Raw genomic sequence first — 17,900 nt, 5'->3', positions numbered from 1 at the left:
AACCATTACCACTGTAAATTTCCTTTGCCTTGTTGCCAGCGGGAAAGGCCCTAATATATCCATTCCCCATATGGCAAAAGGTATTGGGCTGGACATGGACATGGACGATAACTCTGTTGCATGCTGACGAGGCACCGGTGCAAACAACTAGCATTTCAAGCATTTTTTGACGAACTCTTCGGCGTCCTTCCTCATCGTTGGCCAGAATAAACCTTGTCGTAATACTTATTTGGCCAACACCCTGGAGCCTAAATGTTGGCCGCAGATCCCCTTGTGCATATTCGGCATCTGCTGGATCGAGGCATTCAAGGTAAGGTACAATAAACCCTATTTTGTACAAGGTTTCACCGTTTAGCAAAAAGTGGGTGGACTTGACCCGTGTTTTCCTTGCTTCATCCTTGTCTTCTGGGAGTATCCCTTCCTTTAAACATTTTATTATAGGGTCCATCCAGCAAGGGCGGCCTTCTTCTATTGGCAGCATCACTTGGCATCCTTCGGTGCTTGGATGAGGCAACACTTCGAAGTATACTGATCGTCCTAGTTTTATGAAGTCCAAAGTTGATAGCTGTGACAGTGCAACTGCACTGGTTTTCTCTGTACGTGGTACATGTTTTACCTCAAAATCCTTAAAGTTTATAGCTTTTTTTTGCACTTTCTTCAAATACTCTGCCATCCTGGGCTCTTTTGCTTTGTAGTCACCATTTATTTGGTGTACTATAAGCTGCGAGTCGTGCACTATCAACCTTTGCACCATCACCGCTTTCGCCAGATTCATTCTAGCTATCAGGGTCTCGTACTTTGCCTCATTATTGGAAGCATTAAAATCGAACCGTAAGGCGTACTCAATTTTAAATCCTTCGGGACTGGTAAGGATGAGTCTAGCTCCGCTCCCTGCTGCATTAGAGGCGCCATCCACATTAGTGTCCACGCTATGTCCATCACCACTTCAGGAGGCTCCTATTCTTCTGGGAATATGGTTTCAGCTATGAAGTCGGCTAGTGCTTGAGCCTCATATAGAGGTTCTGGGTTTGAATTGGATGTTGAACTCTCCCAACTCTATAGCCCAATTAACCAGTCGACCTGATACATCTGGTTTCTGCAATATCTTCTTCAAGGGTTGGTCTGTTAGTATGCAGATTGTATGTGACTGGAAGTAAGGCCGTAACTTCCTTGCTGCTATTACAAGTGCATACCCGACTTTTTCCACTCTCCTGTGCCTTGTCTCCACATTGAGTAATATCCGACTAATGTAATAGATTGTGAAAAACCATCACTGGCCCTCGGTTGGCAGAGTTGCTTCGTTGTTGACATAGGAAGGGGCATCACGATCAGAACAGCTGTGATCCGGGGTAACAGGCAACTCACGAGTCTGCTCAACCCCGTCCTCGTCACTGTCCTCATCCTTGGCCACCTCGGTCTAAGTAGAAGTCGCATCATCTCCCATATCATCGTGGAAGATGATACCACTCCCCTCAAAGGAGATCTCTGGATGGTGCCCACTGATCCAATCTCGAACCCCAATAGCCCCCGCTGCATACCCCAGGACAGCTTTAGTGGCCACCTCCTTCTTGAACTCATCCGAGCCCTTGTACTTCTTGATGACCCTCTCCTCGACACCCCGAAGCTTGTTGGCCACCTTTGCCTTTAGTTCTGTAAACTTTTACTCGTACCCCTGGCAAGTTTGGTTGAACGCGGCCTCCAGATGCTCCACCTTCTCCATAAAAATCATGCGCTAGTTGTCGAGTGCATACCGCTCACGCTCGGACCTTTTAAGGTCCCTAGCCAGCACCTCAACGCGGATCATGAGCTGGGCAATGTGATTGTTTGCCTGCAAGACGATCCAGCACTTAGCCATTAAAAAAGGAAAGAAAAATAGAAGGGGCCAACCAAATCAAAGGGAATAAAGGTTACCCTCGCCATGAAGATGTATATGTTGGTGACCACAGCCAAGGTCCCCTGGTCCTGGACGTCCCTGGCATCCCTCGGAAGCATGCCCTTTTGTATAAGCTCGCGGGCCACCCACCCGACAACGTAAAACTCATCGTCCTTGACGGACCAGCCAAGGTTGATGCCAACCTCGGTTCGGCCCCAGACCCCACCAGGACTTTGGAAGTGGGCCTCAGTAGGAACCTGAGAGGGGGTCGACAAGCCTCGGCTAGGCGCAACAAGTGCTTGAACGGTATCTGAAGTAGGATCACTTGTCCTTGACCACCTTCTTCTTCTTCTCCTTGGAAGGATCAGAAGTAAAAGCCTTCCTCTTCTCTCGCTTCTCTCGCTTCTGGAGTTGCTCCTCCAGCAGCTGGGCCTACCTTTTAGCGACAGTCGCCTTGAACTCCGCCCTAGTAGGTTGCACTGAAAACAAAAGCAAGTGATCAGCGAAGGAGCAAAGATACCAAGTCAATAGGAAATTCGGAAAGACCTAGGACTCACCCGGGCTAAGCCCGAATCTGAATAGGACAGAATCTAACTTGAGACTATTGGATTCTACCGGGGGATACTGCATTTTTTGCTTAGCCATCTCCACCAACTCCGCATCTATCCCAAAGAGGGTAGGGGCGGAGTTCACCGTCTTCAAGTCGGGAAGGTCCCAAATAGTGCTAAAGGGAAACCCCTCCGACGACCTCACGAAGAAGTATTTAAACTTCCAACTATAGATCGACGAAGGGTAACCATTCAACAACCTAATTTCCTTTCGAGGGCTGAAGTAGTACCAGCCTGAATCTCCCTTCCTTGAAATGAAGAAGGAAACAGTTAACAAATAGAGCCAAAGAAAGGGCCCTCTAATGCAAATAGACAAACAAGATGAAGCTCAAGATCTGCTGATACCCATTAGGTGTAAGCTGGGCAGGGGAGATCCCGTAGTGCCGAAACATCGAGGTGAAGAATTCGTGGAGGGGAAGTCGAAGCCCTACCTAGAAAGCTTCCTTATAGAGGCATAACTCTCCAGGATTCCTATAGCTAGCCCTATCGGTAAGAGCGGCAAGCCGAAGGACGAGGGAGTTTGGAGCCCCATAGTAGAACCGTAGGTCCTTGAGCTCAGACTCGGTTATGGTGGACACAATTTCCCTAGCCTTTATGTCCAAAGGCATCGTCATTCTGGGATCGGGCGTAAAAAATCTCCTCCTTAAAATCCTCGCCATTCGAGTCACCGTCAGACCCTCGAGGAGTAACTAGGGAAGAAACATCTCGGGAAGATATAGAATCAGGGGTTGAGTTCGAAGACATCCCGAGTTCTTCCCTTGGGACATGACTCCTAGGGTTTGACACCATCCGCTCGGACGAAGAATCACTACTAAAAGAACTAGACATTCAACCCAACAAACACTTACTTCTGAAACGAAGGAATTACTGGTGAAAACAGAAGGGCGATGATGAATAGGACAGCCAAAGGGTAATAGCTCTACAAGACTAGGAAGAAAAGAAGTGCCAAAAATGAAGAAGACCCACTATTTATAAGTGAAGTAGAGATGGTCCGACTGCCCCTGCATTTATAATAATGCCACGTCACAAAAGGGGGATTCCCGAGGCTCCCACGAATTGACCACACGAGTGAAATCAAGGACAGAAGGAACCTTCGGTTGCTTTCGATGGGTCAGGTGTCCAGGCTAAGGCCACGCAGACCTGACTGAAGGGTCCTCCCTCGGCTAGGGGCTCAGGCCAAGGCCGAGCAGACCTGACCGAAGGGTCCTCTCCCTCGGTTGGGGGCTTAGGCCAAGGCCGAGCAAACCTGACCGAAGGGTCCTCCCTCGGCAGGGTGTCCAGGCTAAGGCCGAACACCCCTGACCGAAGGGTCCTCCCTCGGTAGGGTGTCTAGGCTAAAACCGAACACCCTTTACCAAAGGGTCCTTCCTCGGTAGGGTGTCCAGGCTAAGGCCGAACACCCTCGACCAAAGGGTCCTCCCTCAATGGTAGGGTGTCCAGCCTAAGGCCGAACACCCTTGGCCGAAGGGACCTCCCTAGGTTGGATGTCCAGGTTGAAGCCAAACAAGCAAGACCAAAAGAACCAGGTCGAAGCTAACAAATAAAAAAAAGTAAATTAAAAATAAAAAAAAAGAGAGAAGAAAGAAGAAGACCCGAGCCACCTCATGGAATATTGTTACTCCCTCTGGAAGGATTTCTCAGAGGAAGGGGGCTTCTGATATGCACAATCTGACAGCCCAGCGAGATATGGACACGCGGAATCTAGCTACGTGCCCAAATACAGGAGAAATTTGAGACATCATAGGAAGCCGAGGACTTCCAATGCCAAGATAACGAGGAGACTTGAGCCCTCCTTCAGTAATAGTTATAATAAAGGACTCTACCTGCCTGAAGGCAAGATGATCCCTAATGGATGGGAATATTCCCCATAGAAAGAGGAGACGTGCGAGATGGGATCCTCCAAAACTGCCCCAAGCTCATCAAAAGCAGAAGGACGATTCCTAGTAGGACTCTACAGGATCCGATCCTATAAAAGAGAACCAAGGGGGTAGCCAGAAGTAAGTTCACTAACTCGCTCACCATTGCTCTCTGAATACTTTTGCACGGATCTCTAACTTGGGTGTCGGAGGACTAATCTCAGAGCCACCATCTATGGGCCTCTGCCTTTTATGCTATTGCAGGACAGACGCTCAATCCTTTACAGATTCTCGGCAGCAACACTGATACATTTAATCTTTGATCTTTAGCATATCTCAGTGTATCTCTGATACGATACGATACCCTCCGGTACGATCTTAAATATAGTCGATAGATATGACGACAAATACCGATACTGTAATCCTTGTTCACATCAACATGGGAAAAATAAATTATAGAAGTTCAGCATTTTTACATAGAACACTGGAAAGGTTTTATGGGAGTCCTTCCTCTAATTACTGTAAAAAAAAAAAATCAATAGTAACAAACAGTAGATCCATAGTCTGTCTCCTTGGAAGATGGAAAAAAAAAATTATGTAAGTTCAACATTTTTACATAAAACACGAAGGGTGTTTATTTTGTGAGTCCTAATAACAGCAAAATAAATCAAGAGTGACAGAGTAGATCCATAGTCTGAGCCTCCTGGGCAGTGATTACCATCTATTAAGTGCAAAATTAATATTTAGGGAACATGGTTCAAATGCATTAAGTGCAAAATTAATATTTAGGGAACATGGTTCAAATGCATGGCTGGGAACCACCACTTTATCCATTCCACCTGAAAACATCTCCCAGCTCAAAATTGCATCCAATCAGATGGTCACAATTGTGGACAGTATGCCAAATTTTCTGGACAGTCAAGGAATGCATCTTTTTTTTGGGTGAATAATAAATTCATTACCATGAGAAAGAAAAAAGAGGGAATATACAAGCCCTAGGGCCAGAACAAGAAAAGAAACAAGTTGGCTAGCAAGCCCAATTATATGGGGGGGTTCCTTGGGGTGTCTCTCACAGAGCGAGAGGGGCCCATTCTGAGCTGGGAACTGACATCAAAGAGGAAGGCATTCCAAATCTTATCCATAAATGCATTATCTTTATTTGCATTATTTGATCAATCTGATTGAGGTGGAATTCACCAAGTGATGCATTCCAATGTCAATACAGATTTACCCAAAAGAGAAAGCCGGGACATGGTCATAAAGGGTTAGATTTGATAAACGTAACGAAGTATACACTCACTATGGAGGAACGCAGATAAAAACCTACAAGTTGGTGCTTACCTTTAATTGCTTGAAATTTTCTGGTCAGCTTCTGCTTGTTTAGAGCTGGAATCATGCCATGGGCCTTCGAACTGTCTGCTGGATCTTCAAGGTCAATATCATCTTCACAGCCAGAAAAGTCGAACCGTCAAATATAAGGAAAGGCAAAAAATGGCTAGGTGTTTGTGTTTATGGTTTTATTCAATAGAGGTAACCAACATGCATAAATTAGCCGTTAAACAGAATGAATAAAAAGTGGTTATTTCACTGTCATAATGTAGCAACTAAATTGGATGTTTAAACATAAAAAGAATGATATTCTCATTTCTTGTGCTAACATCCAAAGGTTCACACCTATCAACCTGAACAAAGCTTAGATCAGCCATACTTATGCCACAGAGTGAACAAAAAACCTTATTCTGCTCCATGATACAGAAGACTATTCGCCAAAATAAAATATGATAAAATAGAAAAAGCGGCATGATTGGGGCTTGCATACCTATATTCAGCTCAACGTCATCTTCATCCACAGCCAGGCTGTCTCTGTTCTCTACGACCGTTGGAAAATTAGCATGTGAAAATACGGTTGACAATGCTTCAATATTTTCTTTGGAGTCTTCCACTTCTGCATTTAGTCCCTGCTTCACTTTATTTCCTTTCAAATCTTTAATTACAGAGCTCAATATACCCTAGAATCCACATGTTTAAGCATTTAGTTCCCACACAACATAATAACATAGTAATAGCACAGTCCAGACAGTTTCAACGTGGTGCCTACCTTTTTCTTTTCTTTATGGATGACAGGTCTACAGACAGGACCATCTTGTAAACACACCAGATCCTTCTGGTAGACGTGGCTTATAAGGTCCAAAAGCCTGAAATGGAGGAAAAAGAATAAATACAAAATCAACTGGCCTGCCAGATATCAATAAAACTAATTCAGCTAGGAACTTTTTTTCTTTTTTGTCATTGTAATAAAAGAAGGCATAAAACATGGTTGCATATGCATCCCATGTACATGCAACAAATAGGCTGATTGTTATGATTCCCTAAGATTAGCGAAAATCCGAACTCCCACCCCAGACTGATGATTCTGGTCCCATTTTCTGTGATATAATATTTGAAACAGATTCAGACACTAGTAACCAATGCCAGCAGAAGGAAATATAAGGTGTAGATGGAGATTAGAGGAGAAGATGAGACTCACAGTTTCACTAGGGTAGAGAACTCTAAGCCATTACCTTTCTATTTATGATCCAAATATTACAAATAAGGACAAGAAATAAGTTACACAAAAACAAGAAATATAAAAACTTTAATTGGGAATCAACTCCCCCTGCTCCTCTTTCTTTCTAGCATGCTTTATTGCACGCATTTGGTGCGCTATTGAAGGTACCCCCTGCGCTACACACTTCAACACTCCCCTTCAAGCTAGAGCATGAATATCACCCATGCCCGGTGTTAAAGACTGATATCGTGAGGGGTGTTTGTTATTGTTACCGTGTGGAGGAATGTCCCTGTTTGGTTGTAATTGTTAGGCTATGAGTAGTTGTAGTTGTAGTTCAGTTTCCTTGTAATTAGATCTATATTCTTAGTATATTCCCTACTAAGAGTCAATTACTTAATGTTATAAGTATTAAGTACTGGGGATAGAACATGACAGGAAAAATACTGATTCCTATAGTGGCCTAGGATTTACTCTCCCCTTTTCTCCTATCGTCTCTCTCTCTCTCGTTTCTCTTCTCTTCTGGTTGTTAAGATCAAGTTTTGTCACATGGTATCAGAGAAATGAAGAGGAAGAAGAAGAAAAGGGCTAGAAACCCTAGTTTTAGAAGGAAAAAAAAAAAAACTAGGGTTACTGCAGTTTTGATGGTACCTTACTGTGTGTTTTTCCTGTTGCTACTGCTGATCATTCACTACCTTGTGTGCCCCTTCCTTTTATGATCATTCTCTTTCGAGTTTGGACCCACTTCACGAATCAATCCTAACTACTAACAAGCAGAAAGGAAAAGAACAGCTGCAAACAAACCCCACAATGTACTAGTCTCAAGATTCCTGAAGAAACCAAGTTATGTAAAATTTCAGAAAGAAGAGAAGATGGACCTGTTGTTTTGGGTTTAGTTCACTTTCTTGGGTCAAGTTAGGCTTCTTTTGAATTCCCAAAGGGTTATATGGGCCATGGTCTTAGTATTTTTTTAGTTCTATAAAGTAATGGGCCAATTCTATGTGATCAATTAGTTTCTAATTTGTAGTAGTCTAGAAGCTTTCTACTTTGTTTTCTCTATAACTTCATGCTTGAGCATGTAGAGTTACTATTTCTTGTAATAGTGTACAGTTAATAAAGTAGTAACAATTCTATGGCTATTATGCTGTTTCTCTCTTGTGTGAAGCAAGAACTTCTGCGAGATGCAGAAAGAACCCTAGTAAGAGATTAGCGGTGGCTGGAAACAAGCTAGCAAGGCTTGAAGGAGAAACCCTTGCCGTATATATCCTTATCATCTATTGGTTCGTTTTTATCATTTCAACTCAGTTTCTGCACATCCAAGTAAGTAGTGAGATTGTTATTTTGATTCAAAATTTCTTGAAGGTTGACTGAGGTTATAATTGGTGGTGCTACATATCTATTTGAAGGCTGAAGTTTCTGTTAGCCAGAGACTTACTGGTGATTCTCTTTTTCTGCGGCTATTTGGATGCAACTTTGAGGTACTGTTGTCATCTCAACATCTGGCCATTGGACTGCTGATGTTCATCCCCAGCCTTCAACCCAGGTTGGGGCTTGATCTGCCATGTGGATAGGAAACTACTGGTGATTACTTAATTCTGTTATCTAGCTTCTATTCTGTTGGGTTGATGAACCGTGAATTCTGTCCATTAGTTTAAGTTGATCCGTTCATATTGTATTCTATATGATGAGTGGAGAATGCGATCTTTGTTTGATGTTGCTCTATTGTGTGGTTGTCATGTTATAGTTTTGTTTCTTATTCTGAAACATAGTTTCTATTTTGATTCACCTGCCCATATCTTTGTAGGTAACCAATTGATGGGAATAAAATTAAAAGAGTTTGAAGTACTAAGGGATACATAGTTTCAGTAGTTATTTGAGACTGATCTGAGTTCTATTTTGGGAGTTATCGAAGATCTCCTACTGCTGGTTGAGTTCTGATTCCACTTGTAGGTGGGATTCTGAATTCTACTATGGTGTCAGATTGAAAATCTGTCACCCGGAATCTGGAACCACAGGCTCAGATTTTGGAATCTGGCCTTGTCTTCTTCTTTCTCTGGTACTGCCGCTGGTACCTAGCTTCTGCACCACCATGTTACATGCCAATATGGGAATGTGACAATCCTGTTCAAATGACACCCTTCATTCGATTATAGATTGTATGATCAGTTGTGAACAACTGAACTTTGGGCTACAGTATATTTGATCGACAGAGCAGCATCAGGACATTGCTGATTGGTGGCTCTGAATACTCATGAATGTTAGTGTGCAAGTGTGATGCAAAGACGTGGGATGGTTTTCCTATATTTTTTTCATGGGACTGTTCACAAGTGAAATGATGAACAAAACTAAAACCCAACAGCTAGGAACAGTGCCCATGTTGATTTTTGTGTCTGGATCCAGACCATAAAGAGCAGAATCTGGTCACCAGGGCCCATAAGCAATGTCCTACAGGTCTGGATAAGATTGGCTGATCTACAGATGATCTCCTAAATGGTTTCCTTTGATCCTAATACCAGGATTGTACATAAACCAGATCATACCTAGAACTATTTAAATCATTTATTTACTGTTTTGCCACCAATGATTCTATGCTTATATAGGTATTCAATCAGCCAACTGCCTAGATGCAATATCACAGCAATACACGTCCATCCAAGCACAAGTTATATATGCTTGATGTGATATGGTGCACATAGCATGTCTCAGGTCCACTGCCTTGAATGAATAATAATGCACTGGAATGCCGCATGCTGGAAATAGTTATCAGAAAGGGGTGCATCAATCATGCATTGCCAGTGCGCTCACATAAAAAAACTTAAGCTGTCATACGTGCCCTCTCCCCTACACATGCACAGAGGGCCTCTAGACATAAAAAACAAAAAGTCACTACTAGTTGTGCCAAGCATCTGTCTGTACCTATAGATTTCATTGCCAGAAAGAACAGACACAAAAAGGACTTCTTGATCTCCGTTCACCTGAAGCCAAAGGAAAAAGGTTTTTGCAGTTTTGAGACTTCGAGGAAACAATCCAATGAAATTAGGTACATAATAAATAACATGTAATATTGATTTTACCAGAATAAGTTCTCCATCAAATGAAGAGCATATTGGAATCTCTGTCCAAGGTGTTGACTTCGAATTTGAAAACGAGAAACCTCTTATTGAAGTTTCCTTAACAAGGGATAATTCTGGCAGAGACCTGACATTCAGAATAGAAAGTCAAAATAAATATGTAATTAACAAAAGGGAAGATGTTTTCTGTCCGGGAGCATGTCCTATGCCAGCTTTCCCTGGGCCTCTCTCCCCTCCCCCGATAGGGGGCAGAGATGTCATTTCATAGGTGGAGGAGACAGAGAGACAAATGGAAGTGCTGGCGTAGGCCACGATCTCAGACAGAAAACATTTCCCCTGAACAAAATATAAGAAACAAAATGTATCAAGCAAATAGCAGAAAAGATTACACAGGAGAAGAGCAAGAAAATGAACTGATGAATAACAAACAGATAAGTAATAAAGGGCACCAATTTGCCAAAAGAAATATAATTTAACAAAACATATATGATAGGACATAAATGTGTGATATGATACTATGGCCATTACGTAATTTTGTATTCTGTTGGCTTTTATGTCCATACGAGTATTAACATGCACTCCATTCATCTATTTTTGCTTCTCTTCTTTACCTTGAAACCTCAGAGTTAAACATATAAACTTACAACTCTAACTAAACAGAGGCCCAAATCATGCTTCCATGTTTTTCAAGTTTATAGCTGGATGCCTTATGCAATTTTTTGAATGCATGTGTGGGGGTGGTTGGGAGAGGAATGTGGGCAAGACAACCACATCCTATAAATAATGAAATAACAACTACACCTACAAAATGGAGAGGACAAAGCAGTACCCTGAAGAAAACTACATAAAATCAAATCTTTTTCGGCAGGGGAGACCAAACCATCTAGAACAGAATATGTTAACGTTTTCTTTACTTATTTGATTTTGCAAGCTAAAGACTCCCATGTAGCACATGAAGCTGGTAGATATGCCATGTGGTTCCCTTCTCTACGATTAAACTTGCATCGAGGAAAACAATATGTTTGATAGCTTCTATCCACATATATTGTAACATCCATGGAGGGTATGCATGTGGCTTAAACATATTGACAATGATAATAGAATTACATTTCTCTGAAAAATGGAGTCCATTAAACTAAAATTTCATTCTGGCCAAGTTGTTTATGCGATCCACTTTATTTAATTACACTATATATTTTTGCTCCTTTTACGTTCGAAACAAAGTCATAGAATCACATATTGACAATGATAATAGAATCACATTTCTCTGAAAAATGGTGTCCAACAAACAAAGTTTCATTCTGGCCAAGTTTTTTATGTGATCCACTTTATTTAATTACACTATATTTTTGTTTCTTGTTAGCGTATGGGATCTAGGATGTCGGAGTCTTCTTCTTCTTCTTCTTCTGAGAGGTCATCAGAGTCAGTAGGTGGGATGCCCCGTGAAATTGTTAGGGTTATCAGTGGTGAACGCCACGTTCCAAAGAGGAAACCTGCGCTCTGAGAAGACCTCGATCGAAGTTTTCAGGTTGGCCACGAGATCCTACTGTCGGTCTTTCCATCGGGGAAGTAGCTTCTCGGGTATCCCCAACGGATTTAGAGAAATTCCATAGGTTGTACTACATTCCCGCCTCTGTGCAACTCTGTGTTCCAAAAGCTTTATGTTGGGATTTAAAATGTAACCGCAAGAGTACGGATCAGTGTAGCTACGGGTCGAACACAGGGAGAGCAGCCACTTTATTTTTTTTATTTCTTTTAATAATGTGAAAGTGAACCGATTAATGGTTGTGATCTAATTCTAATTACGGTCCTAAACATATGTATCTAAAATAACGTCCTCACCATTCGTCATCTAAGAATTTATAGCGCAAGCCACGCAATTAAAATTAAATAAATAAATAACTCATGCAATTTAAACCCACGCAATTAAAAAAAAATAAAGGAAAAAAAATGCTGAAATAAAAATAAAGTAAAAGAAAGGGGAGAAAGCTAGAGAGAGACTCACAAGTAGGTTTCTCTACTTAGCCCGAGGGATGCATCATAATATGAGCTTCCCTACTTGACCAGAGAGTCACTCTTACAAGGGTTACTCTACTTGGCTTTAGGGAAAGGGGGACAATTAAAATAAAAACAATAAATTGATGGTTCTATGGCTAGGAGGGACAAAGCCAACACATACACTAGCCATGAACCTTGGGGTAAAGGGATAGCAATAATGTAACGACTGAAATGCTTGAACTTGAAAGCTTGGACTTGAAAGCTTGGGTGATTTGAGATACTATCAGTACTAAAAACCAGATCTGGAATAAACCAAATCTGAAATTTCTAGTACTAGAGAAAACAAATCTTAAAAACAAAAACTGAACTTGCAAAAAAAAGATGCTCCATGGCTCGTGATCTTGTCACCTAGATCTAAGCCTAGAACTATAATTTTAAAAATTACAACTCAATTGCATAAATCATAAACATAAAAGACTGAATAAGAATAAAAGAGTGCTTGCATTAATTGACATAAAAAACTATTACAAAAGTGATTAAAGCAAAAATAGAGAAGAACTAAAACTAAAGAGTGAGAGGGAGAGAGAGAAGAAAACTAAGTATAAACTAGAAAATAGACTAAGGGGAATAATAAAATAGGAGGGGGGAGGAAGGGGCATTTATAAGGTTTTTTTCTTGCCTCCTTCCTTCTACAAGTCTTCTTTAAGAAAAAAAAGAAAATAAAATTAAATTAAATATTGGTAAAAATCCTCATTCTCTGAGATATTGTGTGAGGAAAGAGAGAATCTGTTTCCATAATTAACAAATTCTATTCTTTCCTTACAATATTCACCAATATCTTGCAATCTTGATTAAATCAGAAAGGAATCTCTACATAGCATCTTCAAGATCTTGTGAGGCGGCAAAGAGAGAAAATAATCTTCAGGATTTTGTAGGAGAGAGGATGTGGTACCAATGAGTGGGTCCCACCTTTGGACTGGTTCTTGATTCACTTTAAGCACTTTCTCTTGTAGACTTGGAAACTAAAAAAAACAAGAAAAATAAAAGTAGTACTATCCAAAGTGGGGCAAAATGTACACTTATATCCCTAAGATTTCACACATTATTGTGCTCATCACTTTAGAAAGGGTTAACTGTCCCCGCGAAGGGGAGATCTGTGTTTATGAGTCTGCCCTGATAAATGGTTTGCATTTTCCCCTCTATCCGTTCATCTGTCGAGTGTTACGGCATTATGGGCTTGTGCCTACGCAACTTGTTCTAAATTCGTGGAAGAGTCTGCTAGGTTTTTTATTAGGTTGACAGACCTTGGGATTGAGCCTACTCGTCGGCCCTTTATCGCCGTTTACTGCTGGTTGAGCCACAACATGTTCCCTGGGTGGTTTTATTTCCGTCGTCAGAAGAATGAGTACCAAATTACCGACGGGATACCGACCTCCGTGCCTCAGTGGAAGGACGGTTTCTTCTTCGCTCGTCCTTCAGAGCCAGTTGACATCTTGACCCGGTGGTCACTGTTGAACACAGCTAAGGTGAACAAGGGACCTACTCAGCGGCTTGAGGAGAAAGAGGCCATTTCAAAACTATCTAGCCGTGCTCGAGTGGTCCTTGCTTAGCAACTGAGTTTAGACCAATACCTGTTGAGGTATGGTTTAATTCTGGGTAAGTTTTTCGAAGTCTGTTAGGTTGTCATTCTGTTTCAACCATCCCTATATTGTTGTCTTTTAGTGCTAACGCTGGAATCTTCTTTCGTGCAACACAGATGGATCTGAACTTCATGCTCAACATAATGCATCGGGCTTTAGCACAAGAGGCCAATCAAAAGCAAGGTGCTGATCCTAGCGATCAGGGAGGTGGCGGATCGGGTGATCGAGTCGACAATGCGATCCCTCCCTTTGAGGATGACCTCCATATTTCCCGGGTGGCCTCGAGGAAGCGTCGACGCAGGGAAGAGGGCTCCGACCATCCCCTGGAAAGCCAGGTCAGAGGTATTGAAAGGCGGGGGCCGAACCTCAAGGGCACTCCTCATCACATAGCTTAGAGATTATAGGCACGAGTGCTGGAGTTGGGGCAGGGCTGTCCAAGCAACTGGATAGTGGGTCGGAAAACTTGGTGCAGTGTCGTTCGAGGGGGAAGGATGCTGCGACTTGAGAATTGTACGTTCCTCAATATGGGTTGTCCACAGAGCAGTCCATCTTTGATGATCCTGAATATGCTCGCACCGTCGTTGTGGAAGGTGAGCTGCCTAAGGATAGGGCTCATTATAGGGGAACGAGGTTTTATAACCTCCTTAGTCAAGCATTCACCCACGTGGCCGAGGTAAGCCCCCCTTATGTTTTTTTTTTTATTTTTTTTTTACTGATGTTCAACTGTTGTCTCGTTCCCAGAGCAAGCTTTACTTGGGGAGTTTTTCAATCTTGCAGATGAGTGCTATAACGCGATTCAGGATGCCGAGAGGAAGGCTAACGAAAGTTGGGTACAGGCATCCGAGCTACAAGAAGCCTTAAACATTACAGAGAAGGAAAAGCAGGAGGTTAAGCAACGGCTTAGCCAATGGGATGGAGAGGTCAGTGTGCTGCTATGCCGGGTTGACGAGTTACAACACCTAAGGCTCGCTGTTGTGTCCAAGGCTTTGGCTGCTGAAGAGCAGGTAAAGAAGAATGATCTTGAGCTCCATCGATTGCGCAATGAGCTCAATACAGAGGCCAAGAGAGTTATGGTTCTGTCTACTGCTCGTGATAATGAGAGGCGGCAGTTGGCATCTCTCAAGGTGTGGGTTATGGCAGGTGAGAGCAGTGTCATAGAGAGGTATAAGCAGTCAAAGCAATACAAGCTGGATGTGGGCCTTGATGGTGTTCGGCTGTACCTCCAAGGTATGCTATAAGTCTGGGGGGAAGCAAAGCAAGTTAGCCCTGGAATTAACTTGGATGCTTTTGCCGCCGAGTGGGAGAAGGCTAGACTCCTAAAAATTGAGGCTCCGTCACAAGTGTTGGGACCAAGTGGACCAAGCGGACCAAGCGGAAGGGAGGTTACCTCTTCTAACCCACAGGGTGTTGCGTCGAACAACGTTCTTACGGCTCCTTCCTCTGAACCTCAAGCTTCGTCGGTGTTTCCTACTCCTGAGGATACTCCTACAGATGTTCGTGTAACTGATGTTGTTCCTCCTGTATCTGAAGCGATTACTGATATCACGGTCCCTCTTCCTGATCTTCCTTCAGTCGAGCCTGTTGATGAACCTCCTTTTGTTGATGAACCTTCTGTTGATTGATTAAATTTCATCCTCCCCCCCCCCTTTTTTTTTTTTAAACGTATCTTATATAGAGTTTCTTGTGATTGGAAGCAATTTAATGATGCAATGACAAACCATTGTGTACAATCATTGTGTTTGTGTTGAGTTAGATGTGTTTGAGCTTCCATCTGCGGGGGTCTCTGAGTGCTCGAGCCCCTATCTGTAGGGGATGCTCGAGTCTTTGATTGTTTAAGCTCCCATCTGTAGGGGACGCTCATGTCTATGAGTGCTCGAGCTCGCATCTATAGGGGATGCTCGAGTCTTTGATTGCTTGAGCTCCCATCTACAGGGGATGCTTAAGTCTTGGAGTGCTCGAGCTCCCATCTGTGGGGGATGCTCGAGTCGATGAGCATCTGTAAGGGATGCTCGAGTCGATGAGCATCTATAAGGGATGCTCGGAAAGCTAGGCAGAGAGCACATTGTATCCGAAATCCATTGGGACTGATCAGGATCACACCCGCGCCGCAATGTCTCGTACCTGACGAACCATCCACAAATAGATTCCATGGAGCTATAACCTCCTGGTCGGTTTTATCTCTAGCTTGTTCTTACTCGTCATCACTCTGCTCGGCCGTACATTCGACCAGGAAATCTGCTAATGCTTGGGCCTTTATTGCTACCCTAAACCCTAAACACTAAACCTTGTTCTTGGGCGGAATTCGATATCGATCTCTCTCAATTTGACAGCCCAATTAACCATTCTTCCTGAGGCATTAGAGCTTTGGAATATCTTCTTCAGGGGCTCGTCGGTCAACACCGCAATGGTGTGAGCTTGGAAGTAGGGCGGAGCTTGTGTGTAGCGGTTATCATGGTGTATGCCATTTTTTCAATTTTCGTATACCTTGTTACAAAACCAAGATCTACAACCAGTAACTTGAGAGAGTAAGAGAAGAGAGAAAGAGATTAAAAGAGAAGAAGAGAAGAGAGACTGCAAGAGGGGAGCAACCGAATGTCATCTCTAGTCCCCCCTACCATCAATATTTATTAACACCAAAAGTAGTACAATCAAATTAGGAAACTAAGTCCTTGTGCCACAAGCAAGATAAAATAGGAAGTCTATCCTAATTAGTAAGTAGAGATCTATCCTAACTAGGGAAAGAAATAAACTAAAGCAGGAAGGTAAAACTCATCCATGATAGGGACACTCCCCATATTGTGGTACGTATTTTAACACTCCCCCTCAAGCTGGAGTATACATATACTAAAAGAAAACATCCAACTTAGACCAACAAGAATAGAAAATTAAACATAACACCGGTCTTGAGCTGTAGTGGTAGACGCTAGAGAGCACAAAGAGAACTCCAATCATCCACATCATAAAGTCAGTAGCATCAAAGGCACTTCCCAAGGAAGGCAAGTAGTAGGTAGGAAGTAGCAACAAAGGGTTACGGGGGTAAGCATATATTGACATCAGGTTGTCAGGGACCAAAAAGCAACATCAGGGTGCTGAGGTAAGCAAGTATCAACATCGGGTGCCGAGGTAAGCAAGTAGTAGCATTAGGTGCCGAGATAAGCAAGTAGCAGCATCAGGTGCCGAGGTAAGCAAGTAGCAGCGTCGGGTGCCGAGGTAAACAAGTGTAGCATCGGGTGCCAGGGTAAGCAAGTAGCAGCATCAGGTGCCGAGGTAAACAAATAGTAGAATAAAGCAGATAATATAAGAACTGCAATTGAGTAGATAATAACTCCAATCTCCCTCTCACGTGTAGCATTACACGTGGACATACAATGTCCAATAATTAGCATCTCAAAGGATGAGCAGTACATAAAATCCCATAATCAAGAGCAACACAAGAAAAGAATTTCCAATCTCCCCCTGATGGTAGCAAATCTGAATAGAGAACTCCAATTGCCACATATGCAAGTACCAATTTCCCAAAAACTATAAATTCCAAATTGAGGCAATCCCAAGCCGACCATAACAATAATTTGGTAGATATATATATATATCCAATGGTAATTTTGTAATTACTCCATCAATCTCAGGTTTAAAACCCATCACTGACCACAATTATGGATCCACTTAAGTATCAAAAAACCAAATTACAAAGGAAGGATGATAAAACAGTAAAAAAAATGAACTTCACATAAAAGCACAATCCATGGCCAAAGGGTAAATTGGGTGGGAATGGAAAGTAAAATAAGGACATGAGAACTTAGTGGTAATGGGAGGGGTAAACTTGGAAGCTAAGAGCAAGGTGTAATAAAGAGGAGAAATGATGGAAATAAGAAATAAGGGAGTAACGCCAACCCACGATCTCTTGTTGGGGTTGTCTTCATTCTCTAAACAGAAATCAGAATACCCAGGCGCAAGATCAACAAGGCTGAGAGAGAGAGAGAGAGAGAGAGAGAGAGAGAGAGAGTGCTCACTGGTTTGGCCTCGTATTGGCCTGAACTTTCAGGCGAAGGGTCGCACCTTCCAGCTCTATCAAACTCTGCAAAATAAAACCCAAAATATCAAGATTATGTTCAGATTGAGATTCTGAAATCACAAGGGGCGGTAGGCATAGTTCTGGTTATGTTGCTAGTTAAGCTCTCACAGCAGGGATGAAACTAAGGGAAAGAAACACAAGATTCAGGTCGCCCTAGGGTGAGGACCCAATGCCCAAAATATGAGGAAGAAAGAAGAAGGGATGATGGAGATCGGTCCACTCCCAAAAGAGCTGCAA

General features: G+C 42.6%; 1 protein-coding gene across 1 annotated transcript in view; it reads right to left on the bottom strand.

The window, feature by feature from the left end:
• Positions 1–17,900, bottom strand: part of LOC122061708 — a 103,406-nt gene that overhangs the window by 9,557 nt on the left and 75,949 nt on the right. Inside the window, 5 exon segments of the mRNA XM_042625126.1 lie at positions 5,679–5,780; positions 6,157–6,346; positions 6,436–6,532; positions 9,799–9,857; positions 9,957–10,080. Coding sequence (XP_042481060.1) covers positions 5,679–5,780; positions 6,157–6,346; positions 6,436–6,532; positions 9,799–9,857; positions 9,957–10,080 — 572 coding nt within the window.

The sequence above is a fragment of the Macadamia integrifolia genome, chromosome 14 (genome assembly GCF_013358625.1).
Source record: "Macadamia integrifolia cultivar HAES 741 chromosome 14, SCU_Mint_v3, whole genome shotgun sequence".
Lineage (NCBI taxonomy): Eukaryota > Viridiplantae > Streptophyta > Magnoliopsida > Proteales > Proteaceae > Macadamia > Macadamia integrifolia.
The sequence above is the reverse complement of the archived record's forward strand: the minus strand, read 5'-3'. Positions and strand labels throughout refer to the sequence as shown.